Source organism: Chaetodon auriga, chromosome 15 (assembly GCF_051107435.1).
Source record: "Chaetodon auriga isolate fChaAug3 chromosome 15, fChaAug3.hap1, whole genome shotgun sequence".
In the NCBI taxonomy this organism is placed as follows: domain Eukaryota; kingdom Metazoa; phylum Chordata; class Actinopteri; order Chaetodontiformes; family Chaetodontidae; genus Chaetodon; species Chaetodon auriga.
Genome location: NC_135088.1, coordinates 49,106 through 64,578, shown reverse-complemented (window position 1 = coordinate 64,578; position 15,473 = coordinate 49,106). Strand labels below are relative to the sequence as shown.

Sequence of the window (15,473 nt, the reverse complement as noted above, 5' to 3'; positions counted from 1 at the left end):
GTTGGACAGGATGGTGACGCAGCTGGTGAGGACAGGGAGACTGACTGCGAGTTCATCAACCGGCCAGTCTGCTACCAGACTAAACACAAGGAGTGAACGCAGTTTGACTTTTCATTCAACATCAAGTCCAAGGTCAGATTTCACCTGTTAGTGGCAGCCCTGCAAAACAGGAGATCAGACTGTGTCCTTGTTTAATTATATTTCCTACAGCAACTGTTTCACTACAATTTGCTTTAGAGGTTCAGTGCATCCATGAATGAATCTTCAATGCTTTGAGCTGATCTGACTATGCTGTCAGTAAATCAGTCAGTAGCTTTTAGCAGTGGAGCTCAGGTGTGATTAGTTACTCATTGAAAGTATACCAAAAAACCACGAAGCCACAGAAACAACCATTATGTGAAAGCTCTGTGGCAAAAAGCAAGGGCAAAAGTGGAAGGAATGGATTAAACTATCTTCCCACCTGCAGCACCTTCAGGAGAATATCCCCCAATCAACCTCTGAATGAGTCTGGGGTCACATGTCAATGTGTCAATAAATATGGCATTTATCATTCTTATTCATATGATTATTATCATTACTTGAAACTCAGTTTTAACTGTCAAGTTATTGGCCCTTTTAACATACACTACCTACCCACCTTTTTTTGTCAGAGGTGTTAACTCCTGTATGTTTATCATTGAGGTTGTGGTTAGTGGTGTTGTTGTATTGGACTGCATATTAGAATGCTGTTTTTGTGGATGTTTAATGATGTCCAGGAGGCTGGAAATGTAGGTAGGGTTAAAGTATGCTTTTCATCACCGTTGAAAATAATACAGAACATTTCCATGTCAGTGGTTGAGTACCTGGTCCTAGTTGATTTTCTATCAAAACCAAATTTTGTGGTATTGCCCACTGACAGTGATGGGAAAACACACTGCTGTCAGAAAACACATTTTGTTTTCTGTTGTAAAGCTGAATGTGTATTTTAATGCTTGGTAAATCTCCTTCTACAGGACTGATAAGAGCTCATTTGTTTATCTGGCTGATATTTGACTTGGAAATGAGCAAAAGCGACCATCAGTGTGGGCGTTGTGTCACATGATACACCTGTCCACCTGCAGTAAATACACTCAGGAAGACTCAGAGATGTAAAAACACTGCACTCTTTCTTCTTAAAGGCCACTTCCTTCATTCACTAACCAGAACGCTTCCTGCTCTTAGTTTAACTTCAACAGACAGCAGAGAAATCACTTGCAGTAAATAATGCAACAAAATATGAGAAGCAGCTTTTTGTCCAATTAAAATTCTTTCTACAGACCCATAAAATAAAGCTTTGCTAAAGTGCTCTTGCACAAATTGTTTTCTTCACATGAAATTTGCATTGAGTTCATATCATAATATCTTCAATATGACAATAAAACCTGCTTTCTTCAACTATGAGCCAGAATTAACCTTCTTGCAAACAGGACAAGAAACTGTTCTTAGCAGGTTTTTGTTCAGGAAATGATGTTCTTCTCACTAATTAATGGAAGTGTTTTCAAGGTATTTTTTGTCCCTTAAAATGGAAAATAAGACCAGCGACATCACTGATAAAAAATGAGATGGTGAACGTTTACATTTTATATAACATATATACTTTATCTGAATTATTTTAAAGACTTCTACAAGAAGAAATAAAATATATAACACCTAATACAACTGGACACAAGACATTCTAAGACCTCAAATTTACCATTTGTAATGTTTCTGTTATTTGTCATCAAGACTTGAATTAATCTGGAGCAGCTGTCACTATGGACAATGAAGACATTTGCTCTGTGTTGATTTCAAGATTTTAGTGGTTTTAATGACTGAAGCAGAAAATTACATTTAGAACTTATACATAATGGAAATGTTCTGAAAATTTTGGAGTTGTGTGATATGAAATATTCCCACAACTGATGTAAGTAAATGGTCAAAGTAATATTAAAGGCAGGTAAGAAGATAAGAATTAAGACATTTAAGCATGAACTGTGCCAGAGTGTGGATTACACAGGTTAAAGGTCAGGATCAGGATTAATAAAGAAAACAGACAACAGTGACAAATAGATAGTCAGTCAGACAGACAGGTAAGCATACCTCCAGAGGGACCTCTTCTCTTGCCTTCAATGTGTTGAATGGCAGCTGCAGATACACTGCACATCTGTTTTTCATTGCCCCGCCCACTGCAACACCTGCACTTCCTGTTGGTTCAACGTGAACACCTGACCCTGCTCCTTTACCTGATTATTTCCAGTCAGTGAGACTTTTCCTGCACTACAATACATTTCAAAGTAAAATATTATGTAAATGACTAGTATTAGTACTGTTATCTTGCATTTTACTGGTGGAATGAGTATTCTTTACTTAAGTTCACATACAACAATGTAAAAATACTTTAGTACAAGTCCTGCATTCATCATCCTACGTACATGTTAAAGTATAGAAGCGCTGTCTCTAAAATGTACTAAAAGTATCCAAAGTTCTGGTTGTGCAGTAAAATGTCTCACGTGACATTATTAGACGTTAAGACTGATACATCAAGGTTAGAGCAGCATTTTACTGTTGTAGCTGCTCCAGGTGGAGCTAGTTTGAACTATTTTAGTCCAGTGCTTCCTAACCTTGGGTCAGTCTCTCAAAAGGGGTGCCAGATACACCAATCAGGCATAACATTATGACCACCTGCTTAATATTGTGTTGGTCCCCCTTTTGCTGCCAAAACAGCCCTGACCGGCCGAGGCATGGACTCCACTAGACCCCTGAAGGTGTGCTGTGGTATCTGGCACCAAGATGTTAGCAGAAGATCCTTTAAGTCCTGTACGTTGTGAGGTGGGGCCTCCATGGATTAGGCTTGTTTGTCCAGCACATCCCACAGATGCTTAGGTAGGTGGTATGTGTCAAAGTAACATCCACATGGATGGCAGGACTTAAGGTTTCCCAGCAGAACATTACCCAAAGCATCATACTGCCTCTGCCGGCTTGCCTTCTTCCCATAGTGCATCCTGGTGTCATGTGTTCCACAGGTAAGCGATGCACACGCACGGGGCCGTCCATGTGATGTCAAAGAAAATGTGATTCATGCTCCCTGGTCCAGTTCTGATGCTCATGTGCACATTGTTGGCATGGACGGGGGTCGGCATGGGCACCCGGACTGGTCTGCAGCTATGCAGCCCCATACGCAACAAACTGCGATGCACTGTGTATTCTGACACCTTTCTATCAGAACCAGCATTAACATTTTGGCAATTTGAGCAACAGTAGCTCGTCTGTTGGATTGGACCATGTGGGCCAGCCTTCGCTCCTGACATGCATCAATGTGCCTGGGCCGCCCATGACGCTATCGCCAGTTCAGCACGGTTCCTTCCTTGGACCACTTTTGATAGACAATGACCACTGCAGACTGGGAACACCCCATAAGAGCTGCAGTTTTGGAGATGGTCTGACCCAGTCATCTAGCCATCACAATTTGGCCCTTGTCTAACTCGCTCAAATCCTTATGTTTGCACATTTTCCTGCTTCTGCCACATCAACTTTGAGGACAAAACGTTCACTTATGCCTGATCGGTGTAAATCTGAGGGGTCTGAGATGATTCAATATGATCTTTATCTCAAGGGGGAAATTAACAAAATGAAAGTAAAGAACTAGTGTGGACATTGCAGTAACTTGACTAAATGTACTTTACAGCTCGATCAGGCAAACAGTTAGTGAACAGCTGGGAGTATAAGTGCCAGGAGGAGTGATTGGATAAAAGAGAACAGGTGTAGAGCAAAACTGGAGGGAAACTGAACAATGGCAGGAAGTAAAGCATAGTGGAATGCATGAAGGTATGTACCTAAGAAATCAACCAGGAAATGATAGTCATCACAGCCCTAACCCTTTTTTAAATGTAGCCTTTATATTCACAACACGCTGTATTTGAATGTTAATGTTTCATGACACGTTGTACTTGTATGTTAATGTATCAAACAAATTGATTTATTTGTTGACAGAGTATACTTAGTTTCACTTTGGCTTGAGTGATGTTAAAAGTTTTAATACAGGACATAAACTGTTTGGTGACTTTGTACTTTGTGATGTTAATGTTATTATTCAAGGTCTCCACATATGAATTAGTATAAGGACAACTATTGACAGTGGGTTCCATAGTGTAGCGGTTATCACGTCTGCTTTACACGCAGAAGGTCCTGGGTTCGAGCCCCAGTGGAACCATAACTTTTGAAGTAATCCGTTAGCAGTTTATTTTCATTAACAGGAAAAGGAGAAACCACAGATATGGCAGCAAAACAAATACAAACTGCAATATTGATAACGTGCTCAGCGTGTTGAGAAACAATTATTCTTGTAATGATGTTTTAAAATGTAGTACATTTAAATAATAGGTATTGCTACAGGAATGATGGTGATATTAATGATAATAATTAAAGTAGTCGTACTACCATATTTCCCTCACCGTGTAATCCGCAAAAAAAAAAAAAAAAAAAAAAGTGGAGATGCCGGGGATTGAACCCGGGGCCTCATACATGCGAAGCATGCGCTCTACCACTGAGCTACATCCCCACACAGTGCACCGTGAGGCGCCGGTATCCATATTTATAAATGATCAAGACGGTAAAGTCGCCGGAAATCTTGGACATGCTGCTATTTTACGTTATTTAGCGTATTTGATTGAGTTTCATTTACAAAAAAAAAAAAAAAAAAAAAAAAAAAAAGCCTAACTAGTTCCCAACATATCCGAACGAGTCAACCAATCAAACCCTCGAGTCACGGACAAGTGAGTTGTTAGGAACTGTTAGGATTTGGTTAGGAACTTTTGGGCAGGCCTCTCAAGCCTCACGCTTGTGTGGAACAGCTAGAAGAGTTAGTGATGTGTAGGTAGCGACCGAAACGGCTCTTAGAGCCGGCTCTTTGAAATCAACGATCGCAGCCGGCTACTGCCTGGGAGCCAGAGCGGGAGCCTCTCTCGCTCTCTCTCTCTCTCTCTCTCTCTCGACTGTTTTTCTGTTGAAGCCGCACGTGATTGGTCAACGACATGGACAGTGGTGGCTTCTGTGTGTACGCGCTGAGCAGGAGGGGGAGGGGCGGGGGTTAAAGATATAGCGCACGCGAAACCCCCCCCCCACACACACACACACACACCACCACCACCAGTACCTGTATGTTATGTTGTTCTCTATGCGGCAGACTGGGAGAACAGTTGATCAGTCGGACCCAGACTACAGCTTCTGGGAACCTGATGTGAGCCATCTTCACGGCTTTTTGAAGCTGTTTGCAAGTCCCATCCCGAGGCTTCTGCTTCCTGCTGTTCAGTCCAAAGGAGAGTATGACCAACTCCACTTTGGTGGTGCATACTGCCCTGCGCAGAAGAGACTCCGCATGGTGGAAAGAAGCCCCAGGATAACTGTCCACCTGCAAATCAGAGATCTGGAATGGAGGGAATCTAGCCACATTAGAGTCACCAATGATTAAATATTTTTCTCTCACACACAGTCCCCACTCTGTGAGTTTTTTATTTGTGTTAATGTGTCTAGTGCACTGCAAATTTGAAAACGCAAATTTAACACCCTCAGAGTTGAATTCAACACTGACCCGGGGTTTATATGGGAACCACTGGTTAAGTGTTAAATTAACACTTTTGAAAGTGTTAAAATTATTAACACTGTGACAGTGTTACCAAACAAACTCTTAGAGTGTAAAATATTAACACCACGATAGATGACAAGAACACTAGATTAGTGTTCAAAGTTCACTAATTATTGACACCAACAGAGTTAACTATTCAACACTGCACCAGTATTCAATTTACATTTTGTGGTGTTAAATGTACATTTAACTAGTGTTTACTATACTACTGATAAGGTGTACATTGTCCACTGGGATTAACACTATTAAGAGTTAAAAATGTACAATCTATAAGTGTTAATCTAACCATCCACCACCCATGTACAATAATCACTCCAAAAAGTACTGCAATGAAAAATATTTTATTTTTCTTTGACAGGGGCTTCACACTAAATCTGACAGGGTGCAGGGCACTCCTAAAACCCTGTACAGTACTGCCCAAAACATGAGGTAGCTTGTAAGTGTTGCTTACCCTATACAATGCAGCTGTCTGGCACAACATAGAAAAACGAGTCTGTACCATAAGACAATTGAACATCAAAGGGCTTGAAGTATCTCAAGTCATGAGGTGTAACAACTGAAACATTATGAATATTGTCAACAACATGAAATGCATGAAAGTGCTCCACAAATGAGGTTTCCATTTCAGATACCAAAAAATAAACTTCTTTTCTAAGAAATATGCACACAATCTTATTGAACACTGGCATCTCATTAACAACATCTGTGCAAACAACAAGACCCTGGTGATACTCAATGCCATTATGTTTGATCCAGGTTGTAACATTTATTTCACTTGACATATCAATATGAAAATACTCTGAAACCAAATCACCATTTTCAACATCAGTCAGAATTTTTGATTTGACAGGCCCAGACTCAATACCTTTGGTGGACAGTGATTCCCAATGATAGGCAACAGCTATTTGGTGTTTCTTTGCGAGGGACTTTGTTATGTTCTTGAAGTTTTTAATGCTAGACTTAAAGAATTTGTGTTTTGCTTCATACCTCATACTCCAAACATGTACTAAAGGACCAATTTGGCGAATACATTCAGGATAATGGATCATGAAGTGATGTTTTGGGATCAAAGTATTTTCAGGATACAAAATTGTAAATAACCGGTTGTGTTCTTCAATAAGATGTTTTAAAAATACAGTCATTCCCTCAGTAACACATGGGGAAAATACTATGTTCACAATATGCAACAACAGTAACAACAAATGCCAGTGTGTGTCACCTTCTGGAACAACATCTCCGAAGATTAGTGGGAGATTTCGAATAAGGCACAATGTTTGACTGGCATTAAGCCCAATACCACTGCCACTGCAAAACATATTAATGTGTGTTGGACGATTTTTTTTATCCATGAAGCCATAGTTGAATGCATATACACGTTGGAGTATGTTTTCATTAGAAATAAAGTTCTGATTCAAATACTCAAACAACAACTTAATCTCATATTGTGCTACACCTTCTAAGATATCATGCATTATATCAAACACAAAATTATCAGATACATTGTAGTATGACAATGAATTAAGTATACTATTGCGTTTGAGCCCAAAACAAGAATTTTCCCTTGGATTCTCAACAAGATAACTGTAATGCTGCTCATTGGTTAATTTGGTTCGCAAAATCACACGTGGATCACTTTCGCTAAACACTGTTTGAGCTGTGGCTTTATCAATGAGACACATTCTGCAGTAATGGTGTGCAGAGAAAGACTCAACATAACCCAGAATTGAGTTCAGACCTAAATTGTCACCTGTTACTTGTGCAATGGTGCCAAAAACAGGTTCTTCAGCAAATGAAACTTGCATTCCATTGCTCTCTAATACTTTAACATCTTCTACAAATGGAGTAAGTATTCTGTCAATACCATATTTTTTTGCATCTTGCGAATGAAACAAAGAAATTAGGTGGATGTTCATCAGGGATGAGTTTAGACATGGTGGCAAATTGCGGAGGGTAAAATATAGACATCCTAGCTTATGAATACCTTGTTTTGACCCTAGTGGATTTGATGTTTCAAAGTCATCATAATAAACTTGAATTTGCAATGCATTTTTGATTTTGAATACAATGCATGATTTCTGTAGTATTTTCCATCACAGAAATCCTGGTATAAAGTACTAACAGCAGCAGATTTATTAATCTGATAACAGATTTCTTCATTCTTGAAAATAAACTCTAATGTTTTTAACAGGGGTATGTAAATGAAAGTGTCATTTACTGGTACCTGCTCATATACTCCAGATATTTTGTTTCTCTTTGAATCATATCTCACTCCTAAGTGAATTTCTAGTGGTTCAACAACACCCCATTTCTCACTAAAATACTTTGTCCATTTAGAATTTGTGTTCAAGTCACGAAAAGGATTGAAAGTATTGTTGAAGACTTCTTCCACTGCACTTCTACTGGGATTTTCAGCAGGCACTGCATTTAACACTTGTTCTTTAAGATTTGCATGAACTTCATTGACATACTCCTCCATGCTTTCAACAACAGATAATACAACATTATTGGCAACACCACTGCCCTGTAACTTTGCAATGATTGAAGCACACATATGTTTTGCTTGATCTTTTGACATCCCAGATGTTGAAGGTTGATTTATCAAATCAAGGTCCATGTCAGAGGTATCCTGTTGTGAGCTCTGTCCACCCAAGTCTGACTGATTTGGTGTTGGGATATTATCATTGCTTGTCCCCATGTCAACAATACTATGACAACCATTTAAATGCTTCCTAAAACCTGCAAAACTTTTAAACTGCAAGGAACATCCTTCTTGAGCACAAATAACAACAAACTTTTTGCCTGGATACAACCCATGAAAAAATTTAAGGTGCTGAATTAATGCACTAGGTGCATCATGCAAAGATCTACAAATATGACATCTATACATAGTTCAAGAACTCTGCTTTTAGTTTCTTATTCGTAAACCAGGCTTTATGCCATTTGGCGTTTTTTGATAACAGAAATGCTACAGACTAAGGAAATTACGCTTTTGGCAAAATATGACCTCTGCAAAAAAAACAACAAAACAAAAAACAAAGTGCTGACTATATGCACCAAGTGCATTGTGCAATTGCATACAAATGTTGCATGTACTTTAAGGAACTTGGCTCTTAGCTCCTGTTCATAAACTTGGCTCTCAACTCCTTCAACTTTGGACTCTCTTTAGTGGTGTCAACATCAATACTATAGACTGTTGTCTGAAGGAATGTGTACATGTTGCTGAGAGCATCATCGTAACTTACACTGAAAACGAAGTGCACTTTAAAAAGTTCATCAAAGGCTGCCAATGATGTGGCTCCCTGACAGGGGATGAGCTTCTTGTCCGTCACAATGTAGTAAGCACTGATGGCCTGTCTGGAGGTTCCAGAAGCAAGAAGATACGGTTGGCGATGTCCCTCCTGGTTCTCTAGGTGTTCTTGAAGGCTTCTGCATGACTTTGGAAAAAAAAACACTTGTCAAGTTGTATTTTTACTGTTATCTAATTATGTGACACATTTTCCACTTAAATCCCAAAACACGGCCCTGTACTTACCTTGTGAAACACAACTAGGTGGTCCATGGCTTGAGCTGCGCTGATCTTCTGTGTTTTCTTTTTATTAGGCTGAGGTGGTAGGATATGCAGGAGCAGTAGCAAAGATGCCATGTCGCTGTCCCACTCTGTAAGAAGAAGAAAGGGACCCAATGGACCATCCTGTTTCATCAACTGTTTAGTTCAAGTCACATCTTATGGACTACTTATGGATAGTCAGTGTAGTAACTATAACAGATGGCGACGGTCATGCCCCGAATTTTGAGCAGTAGAGAGGAGTATCAGCAAGGAAACTAAGAAATGAACTGCTATGGACAGGGCCTTCCCAGCAGTACATGCTCAGCCTCTGCCAGTACTCATTTCTGCTTCTCCAAACTGGATGGTGCTGACCAACACCTACTCAAGTCATGCAGTGACTATGGAGAGGTACCTTATACAAACACACTTAAGATAATCCGAACTATCCACTTAAGTACTGCATAGAACAATACATTAATTTCATTTGGCATTTAATTGAATACCTGGGCGATCCTCAGAGAATGCATCATTGTTCGGATTCTTGGCAGACTTCAGCAAACTCTGGAGCACAGGGGTGGTTGTAAGGCTCTCTGCTTCTCTGATCACCTTTCCTTTAAAGGACGTATACCACTTCTCAAGCAGTTTAGCAGCTGTTTCTTGTCCAAAGAGGAGGCTGAAATCTTGATGTATCTGCAGAGAGAAATGGAAGATGTGTAGTAAAATTCACATTTCTGGCAATCACAAGCTTTTGGCCATGAATGGTGGATGCCTATACTTACCAGCCCTTTAATGTCCAGCAGCCTTGGAAACACTGAGAGTATGTTGTGAGACTCATCAGGATTGTGGATGAGGTGCTGCCTGTATTCAAAGGTCTCCTTCATCTTCTGCAGGATGATTTCTCTGTCACTTGTGTGGTTCATCAAGGATATGACCTCTTTACAGCGCTCTTCATCCAGCTGGCCACCAATCTGAGGCAGTTCCCTCTCCTGTCTTGGACCACCTCCTCCTGTCTGTATTTTTGATTCCTTGGACCCAAGCTTGGTCTTTCTCTGAATTGTCTTGAGCCGCCACGCCAAGAAGCCAGAGCCACTTTGGCTGTCGTAAAAATGTTCCTAACCAGGTACAGACAAAATCAAGTTACTTCATAATTAGCCATAGGAGGAACCCACTTGTAACAGTGTTCAAAAGTATGAATCCAAAAATGACCATGAAGTTAAATAAACACCTTTCAGAAACAGACGAACAACAAAACTGACAACAAAAATGGAAGGACTGTTGTGTTTAATGCAGTACTTTTATCTAAGTGGATCCAATACATGGGTAAATTACTATTTTTTTTGCATTAATAATAAAAGGAGCACTGTCCAGTGTCAAGCTCTTTCAGTCTATATATATATATATATATATATGAAAATAAATAAAAACTTACATATCCTTTCCTGGATAGGGGATCCTTCAGTGCAGGAAATAAGGTCACAATTCCCAGTGCATATTTCTCTTTAGTAACTCGCTGAGGGATTCTCCTGCAATGAACAAAACAAAAAAAAAACAGAAATGCCAATTACAACATTATCTAAGTAATGTGAGTCATCTAGTGCAGAGTTTAGCTTTTAACTGTCATAGCTGCCTTTTTCTTATTCCTCGTTCAAGCAAAAATTAAGCCTTTTCACAATTCAACATCATTAGTAACATACTATCAATTTGGCCCCAACCAACCTAAAATTTAGTAATTATTCAGTATGTAAATTCATTTAAAAAGGGAAAAAAGTTGAAAAGGTGTCAACAACTTAACTGTGGTATCATCAACTTACCCTTCTGTCTCGACCATGTGTGCCGCAAGAATGTTTACCATCTGCCTTCTTCTAGTGTCACACAGTGTCCCCGTTTCTTCATATTCTTCAAGCACTGTCGTCCCTCCTGGTTTCATCTGCAGAATCTGTTTTATCAGCTAAACAGATTACAACAGCAGTTATAATATAAAGCTAGAGAGGCAAACTAGTTTGCAGCATCATTATAGCCAAACTTTAATGATTAAATCATGGCAAAGCTAAAAGGAAAATCCAGATTTTTATGAATGCAAAATCAAGCTTTCGAGGTATTGTACTGGTGTTTTTTTAATGTTTTTTTTTTGTATCAAGCACCTGAAATAAATCAAAAAGGGGACAGTTACGATGATGAAACTTACATCTCTGGCTGAAGAACTGGCTTCTTCATCACCCCTCTTTCGCTTGGATGGTCTTGATGTTTCACCATCACTGCTACTAATGGACACAGAGAGGACACTCCCACTGGGTGAAGATAGTGGTGTGGAAGGAGATGACTGAGATGTGCCTGAATCTAATAACAAAAGATTAAAAACACACACAATTCACCTCATTTGCAGCAATGCTGTGGATCAGATTTGTAATCAACCACACAAGAAACTCTGCTTCTATTCTTAAGAATCCAGAGGGAAAGGGAGTGAACTGAACAAACAGCCAAAACCTATGTCAGACTTTGTGCTAGAGGACATGACTTGTTTTTTAAGCAAACAATTATCACTTCAAGTGTTTAATACTTCATTTGATAATCTTAAAATTGGAAGCAAGATAATTTAATACAATAGCGGCATCTGAAATAAGCACCGATATTAATTCCATGTAAAACTAGAACACCCTAAATTTACCATTGTTGTGACTGTCCTTGATGACAAAACAAATTCCTTCCAATGTGGCTAATTCTGCAAACACGGCTTCATCAACCTCAGTGCCGGAATCATCCTCCACAGTAATCTTGTCCACATGAATGGAGAACTTCTCTCTCACTAAATGATGAGGTTAAACATGGAAACATGGAAATTATTTACATCATAAAATATCATGGCCACCACTTGGTGTTAATTACTGGTTAGTCATATGTCAGTCCGAACATTTACCTTCAGAAATGAATTCTTCAAAATCAGGAGTTTGTAATTTGATGTATTTCTTGCGGTTCTGATACTGCACCTTAATTATCATTTTGCCATCTACGACATGACCCTGTGGAGAAAGAGAGGTGTACACAGAGCACAAAAAGATATTTTTGACATCCCTTAGATGCTAATTTAAATGATAAATATTTATCATAACCTGAACATCAACCAAAAGCTTTCACTACACTCAATTTCTCTCTGATGGACTAAAATATACTTTTTGTAACTGAAGCTGGTGGGTATGCAGATGTTCTGTTCCTGCCTGACAGGTCTGGAACTTTATATACTGCTCTTCACACTTCTTATGGTGACTGCGGTATCTTTGTATCCTGTCAAACGAACGCACTGAAAAACACAAAATTGTATCTTTATGCCAGCTCCCCCGTTACAGCATACATTCTTGAGCTTAACTAATTAGAAATTAAATGTAAACAGTGGACAGAAAATGCTTTGCCGTTAACTGTTACCTGAGGAATTTTACTGACCTGAAGTCAGACAGTCAGAGTACTAAAATAGAACATTAGACAATTCTCAGAAATAGTAACATCTACAGTTCAACAAAAAATATTATCAATAATATAATATCAATATCTCTCTCCTTATTTAGTTTTTGGAAAAAAATCAGCAATAGACCGCTTCATTTTTGAGAATAGCGAAACGCTAGTCTTGGTGTCTTGAAGTTCTGTGCGCTGCGCGTGTACGCGACGGCTTATGTGCACGCGACGGCGCTGTCTCAACAGGAGAGAGTGCAGGTGGAGACGGCTGACTAAGCTAGTGAAAAAAAGGGACGACTTTCAACCACAATGTCTAACACGGAGCAATAAAACTGATGCGCTCGCACGAACGCGACCAGATGAAATTCTTACTCGCAAACTCTGAAAAAAAGGTCGCATATGCGACCATTTTGGTCGCAGTCTCGAGCCCTGTAACAGTAGCATTAGTTAACCGACAGCACGCACATTGCAGACAACCTAATCCTGTCAGTTGAAACGCAGTTTAAAACAGCAAACCGTTTAAAAATTTTCCTCGAGAGATTTTAACTATTTTCAAATAACGTTTCGCTGGCTTAACGTTAGCCCATCATATCAAAAAACGAACTGAAAACTAAGCTAACCGTCAACGTTATCCTCATTGGGTGGTCATGTACTGGCATGTCTGCTTACCATGAAACTACGACAGCGGCCACTCGTTAAAATATTCAACATGGCTCAAAAATGTGAAACTATATGACAACATAGGTACATTTTACTGCAAATTAACAATAACAAGGCAAACTTTCGTCGTGTCATACTCACCAGTCTCTTCTTCTCATCCTTCATGCGAGTGACAGAAAATGGCGGCCGTCCAATTCCTCTCCAAGCACCTGCCCAAATACCCGGATGTTGAAAACAACACCAATAGATGCTCAATACCGTTGACTCTGTGAAGTTACACCCACAATATTATGTTTGCACACTTATGCAGAGTTCATTCTCCTAGAACCAACGCCAGAACTATAACACTTTACTCTAAACTGGCCTAACACTAGAAATTTAACTCTGGTAAATTTGCTGTGTGGGTTTGTGTGTGGGTGTGTGAGGAGAAGATGTTTGTGGTGTTGGTTCTTTTGTGATTTCCACCGAATGTGTGGCAGTGGTGATTCCCCCTGGAGCTGGAGTGTGCTGGTGAGCTTCACCTGGAATCAAAGAGGTAAGTGAAGAAGAGGATGATAGTGTGGGTGGTCGGGGGGGGGGCCATAGGTGTGAGCCTGGGCATCAGGAAACCAGAGCTGGTGCCCGGCTTGGGTGTGCAGGCTCTGAGTTCCTCCTCCAGCAGCTGCTGGAGTTCCTGGTCCTCCAGGAACTCACTGGGATTGGAGGGAGAGGAGGAGGGGGCTGGGGGGGCAGGGGGGGGCAGGTTTTGGCCCCCTGGTGTCTTCATCATCTCTGGTGCTGCTTGTTTTGGGCTGTCGCTGGGGTTTGGGAAGCAACAGCGCCCCCTGGGAAGATTGCCGTAGTCTGGAGGCAGTGAAGAAGGGATGTATAGGGAGGGGGGGGGGGGGGGGTGAGGAAGGGGGAGGGGGTGAAAGGGGAGGGGGAGGGGGGATAGGGGAAGAGGTGTGAGGGGGAGAGGAGGGGGGAGGGGAGGGGGAGGGAGAGAGAAGGGGAGGAGGAGGAGAGGGAAGAAGATGCTCCTCTGCAGCTTCAGGGAGGAAGGGAGACCAGTCTCCTCCCCTCTGGTCCGTCATCGTAGAAACCGACGTCACTTTGGTCCGATGAAGAGGAGGAGAAGGAACAGGTGAGTCTGTTGTTGTTGCCATCTCTGCAGTTGTGTGCATCCGGGTGCTGATGTTGCGCGTAGCCGCTGATGGGGGGGCGGGGAGGGGGGTCTCCGTCGGAGGGGCTCCGAAACGGGTCTGAGAGCTGGTCTGAGAGGCGGAGGATGTAGATGAGGAGGTTTCCATGGAGAAGTTGGAGGAGAGAAAATCCTCGGCATCCTGCAGCGTCTCCTGCTTGAGTCTGCGGCCGAGGGGATGCCGGTTTAATAAAGTTCGCCAAATTCTGTGTGGTTTTCCGAATTATGGGGGGTGGCTCAGTCCCCGAGACATTTTTGAAATGATGGGCAGATTTGATGATCTTGTGCAGTATACGGACCTTAGCCGTGAAGTCTGGGTCCTGTGACTGGACTGCGTTGCGTGGCGGGGCATCACGGTGGCCGCTGGTTCTGAAGGAGGGCTGCTGTGGTCGCTGTGGCCGGTAGCTGTTACCGCTGTAGCCGCGGGTGGCAGGCTGGCGGCGGTGGTCGTAGGGCTGGTTCGGAGCCGGTGCCGCGGTGATCTCCGGGTCCGCTGCGGTAAGCGAGGTGAGCCGGGTGGTCAGCATGTGGCCGGGAGTAGCCTCTGGTGATGGAGGCATAGGATGGCCTCACCGGTGGATACTGTCGGTCACGGCTGGGGTAATAGGATGCCCCTCTCGGTGAGCGATTGGAGCGCCGTGGCTGCTCCTCCCGTCTCTGCAGCCGGCCTCTGCGGTAACTCACCCGGGTCCAGCTGCCGTCATCGTACGGGGCGTACATCTCATAGCAGGCAGTGTGTGTCTCACGTTAAAAAAGCCGAAAAAATCACTGATGTGTGATGAAATGAATGAAAATCACACTCGTGAAGTGACAACAAGACTAGCTTTTCTTTAGTTGACACTCGTGATTTATTAAAATAAAACGTGAAAAATTCACTGAAACAAGTGAAAAAGCAACGTTTCGGTCCTTTATGGACCTTCTTCAGGCTTACTTGTTTTAAAAGAAAATAACAATAAAGGAAATTCGAGTGTCAGCGCTGTAATTTCTATCACTTACGTCTCCGT

At 41.5% G+C, this 15,473-nt stretch overlaps 1 protein-coding gene and 2 non-coding genes across 3 annotated transcripts; 1 reads left to right on the top strand and 2 right to left on the bottom strand.

Annotated features, from left to right (window-relative positions):
• Positions 1 to 4,134: 4,134 nt before the first annotated feature.
• trnav-uac (transfer RNA valine (anticodon UAC)) lies at positions 4,135 to 4,207 on the top strand. The gene has a single exon. It is a non-coding gene; the product is annotated as a tRNA-Val (tRNA).
• A 276-nt stretch (positions 4,208 to 4,483) lies between these two features.
• Positions 4,484 to 4,555, bottom strand: trnaa-cgc (transfer RNA alanine (anticodon CGC)). Its single transcript has one exon. It is a non-coding gene; the product is annotated as a tRNA-Ala (tRNA).
• A 4,193-nt stretch (positions 4,556 to 8,748) lies between these two features.
• Positions 8,749 to 15,029, bottom strand: LOC143333046 (uncharacterized). The gene is made up of 9 exons (XM_076750980.1): positions 14,381 to 15,029; positions 13,811 to 14,132; positions 11,371 to 11,446; positions 10,997 to 11,133; positions 10,615 to 10,708; positions 9,965 to 10,297; positions 9,711 to 9,875; positions 9,171 to 9,293; positions 8,749 to 9,072 (listed from the first exon to the last, which is right to left on the bottom strand). The coding sequence occupies exons 1-9, from the start codon at positions 15,027 to 15,029 to the stop codon at positions 8,749 to 8,751; spliced, it is 2,223 nt and encodes a 740-aa protein (XP_076607095.1).
• Positions 15,030 to 15,473: the final 444 nt, after the last annotated feature.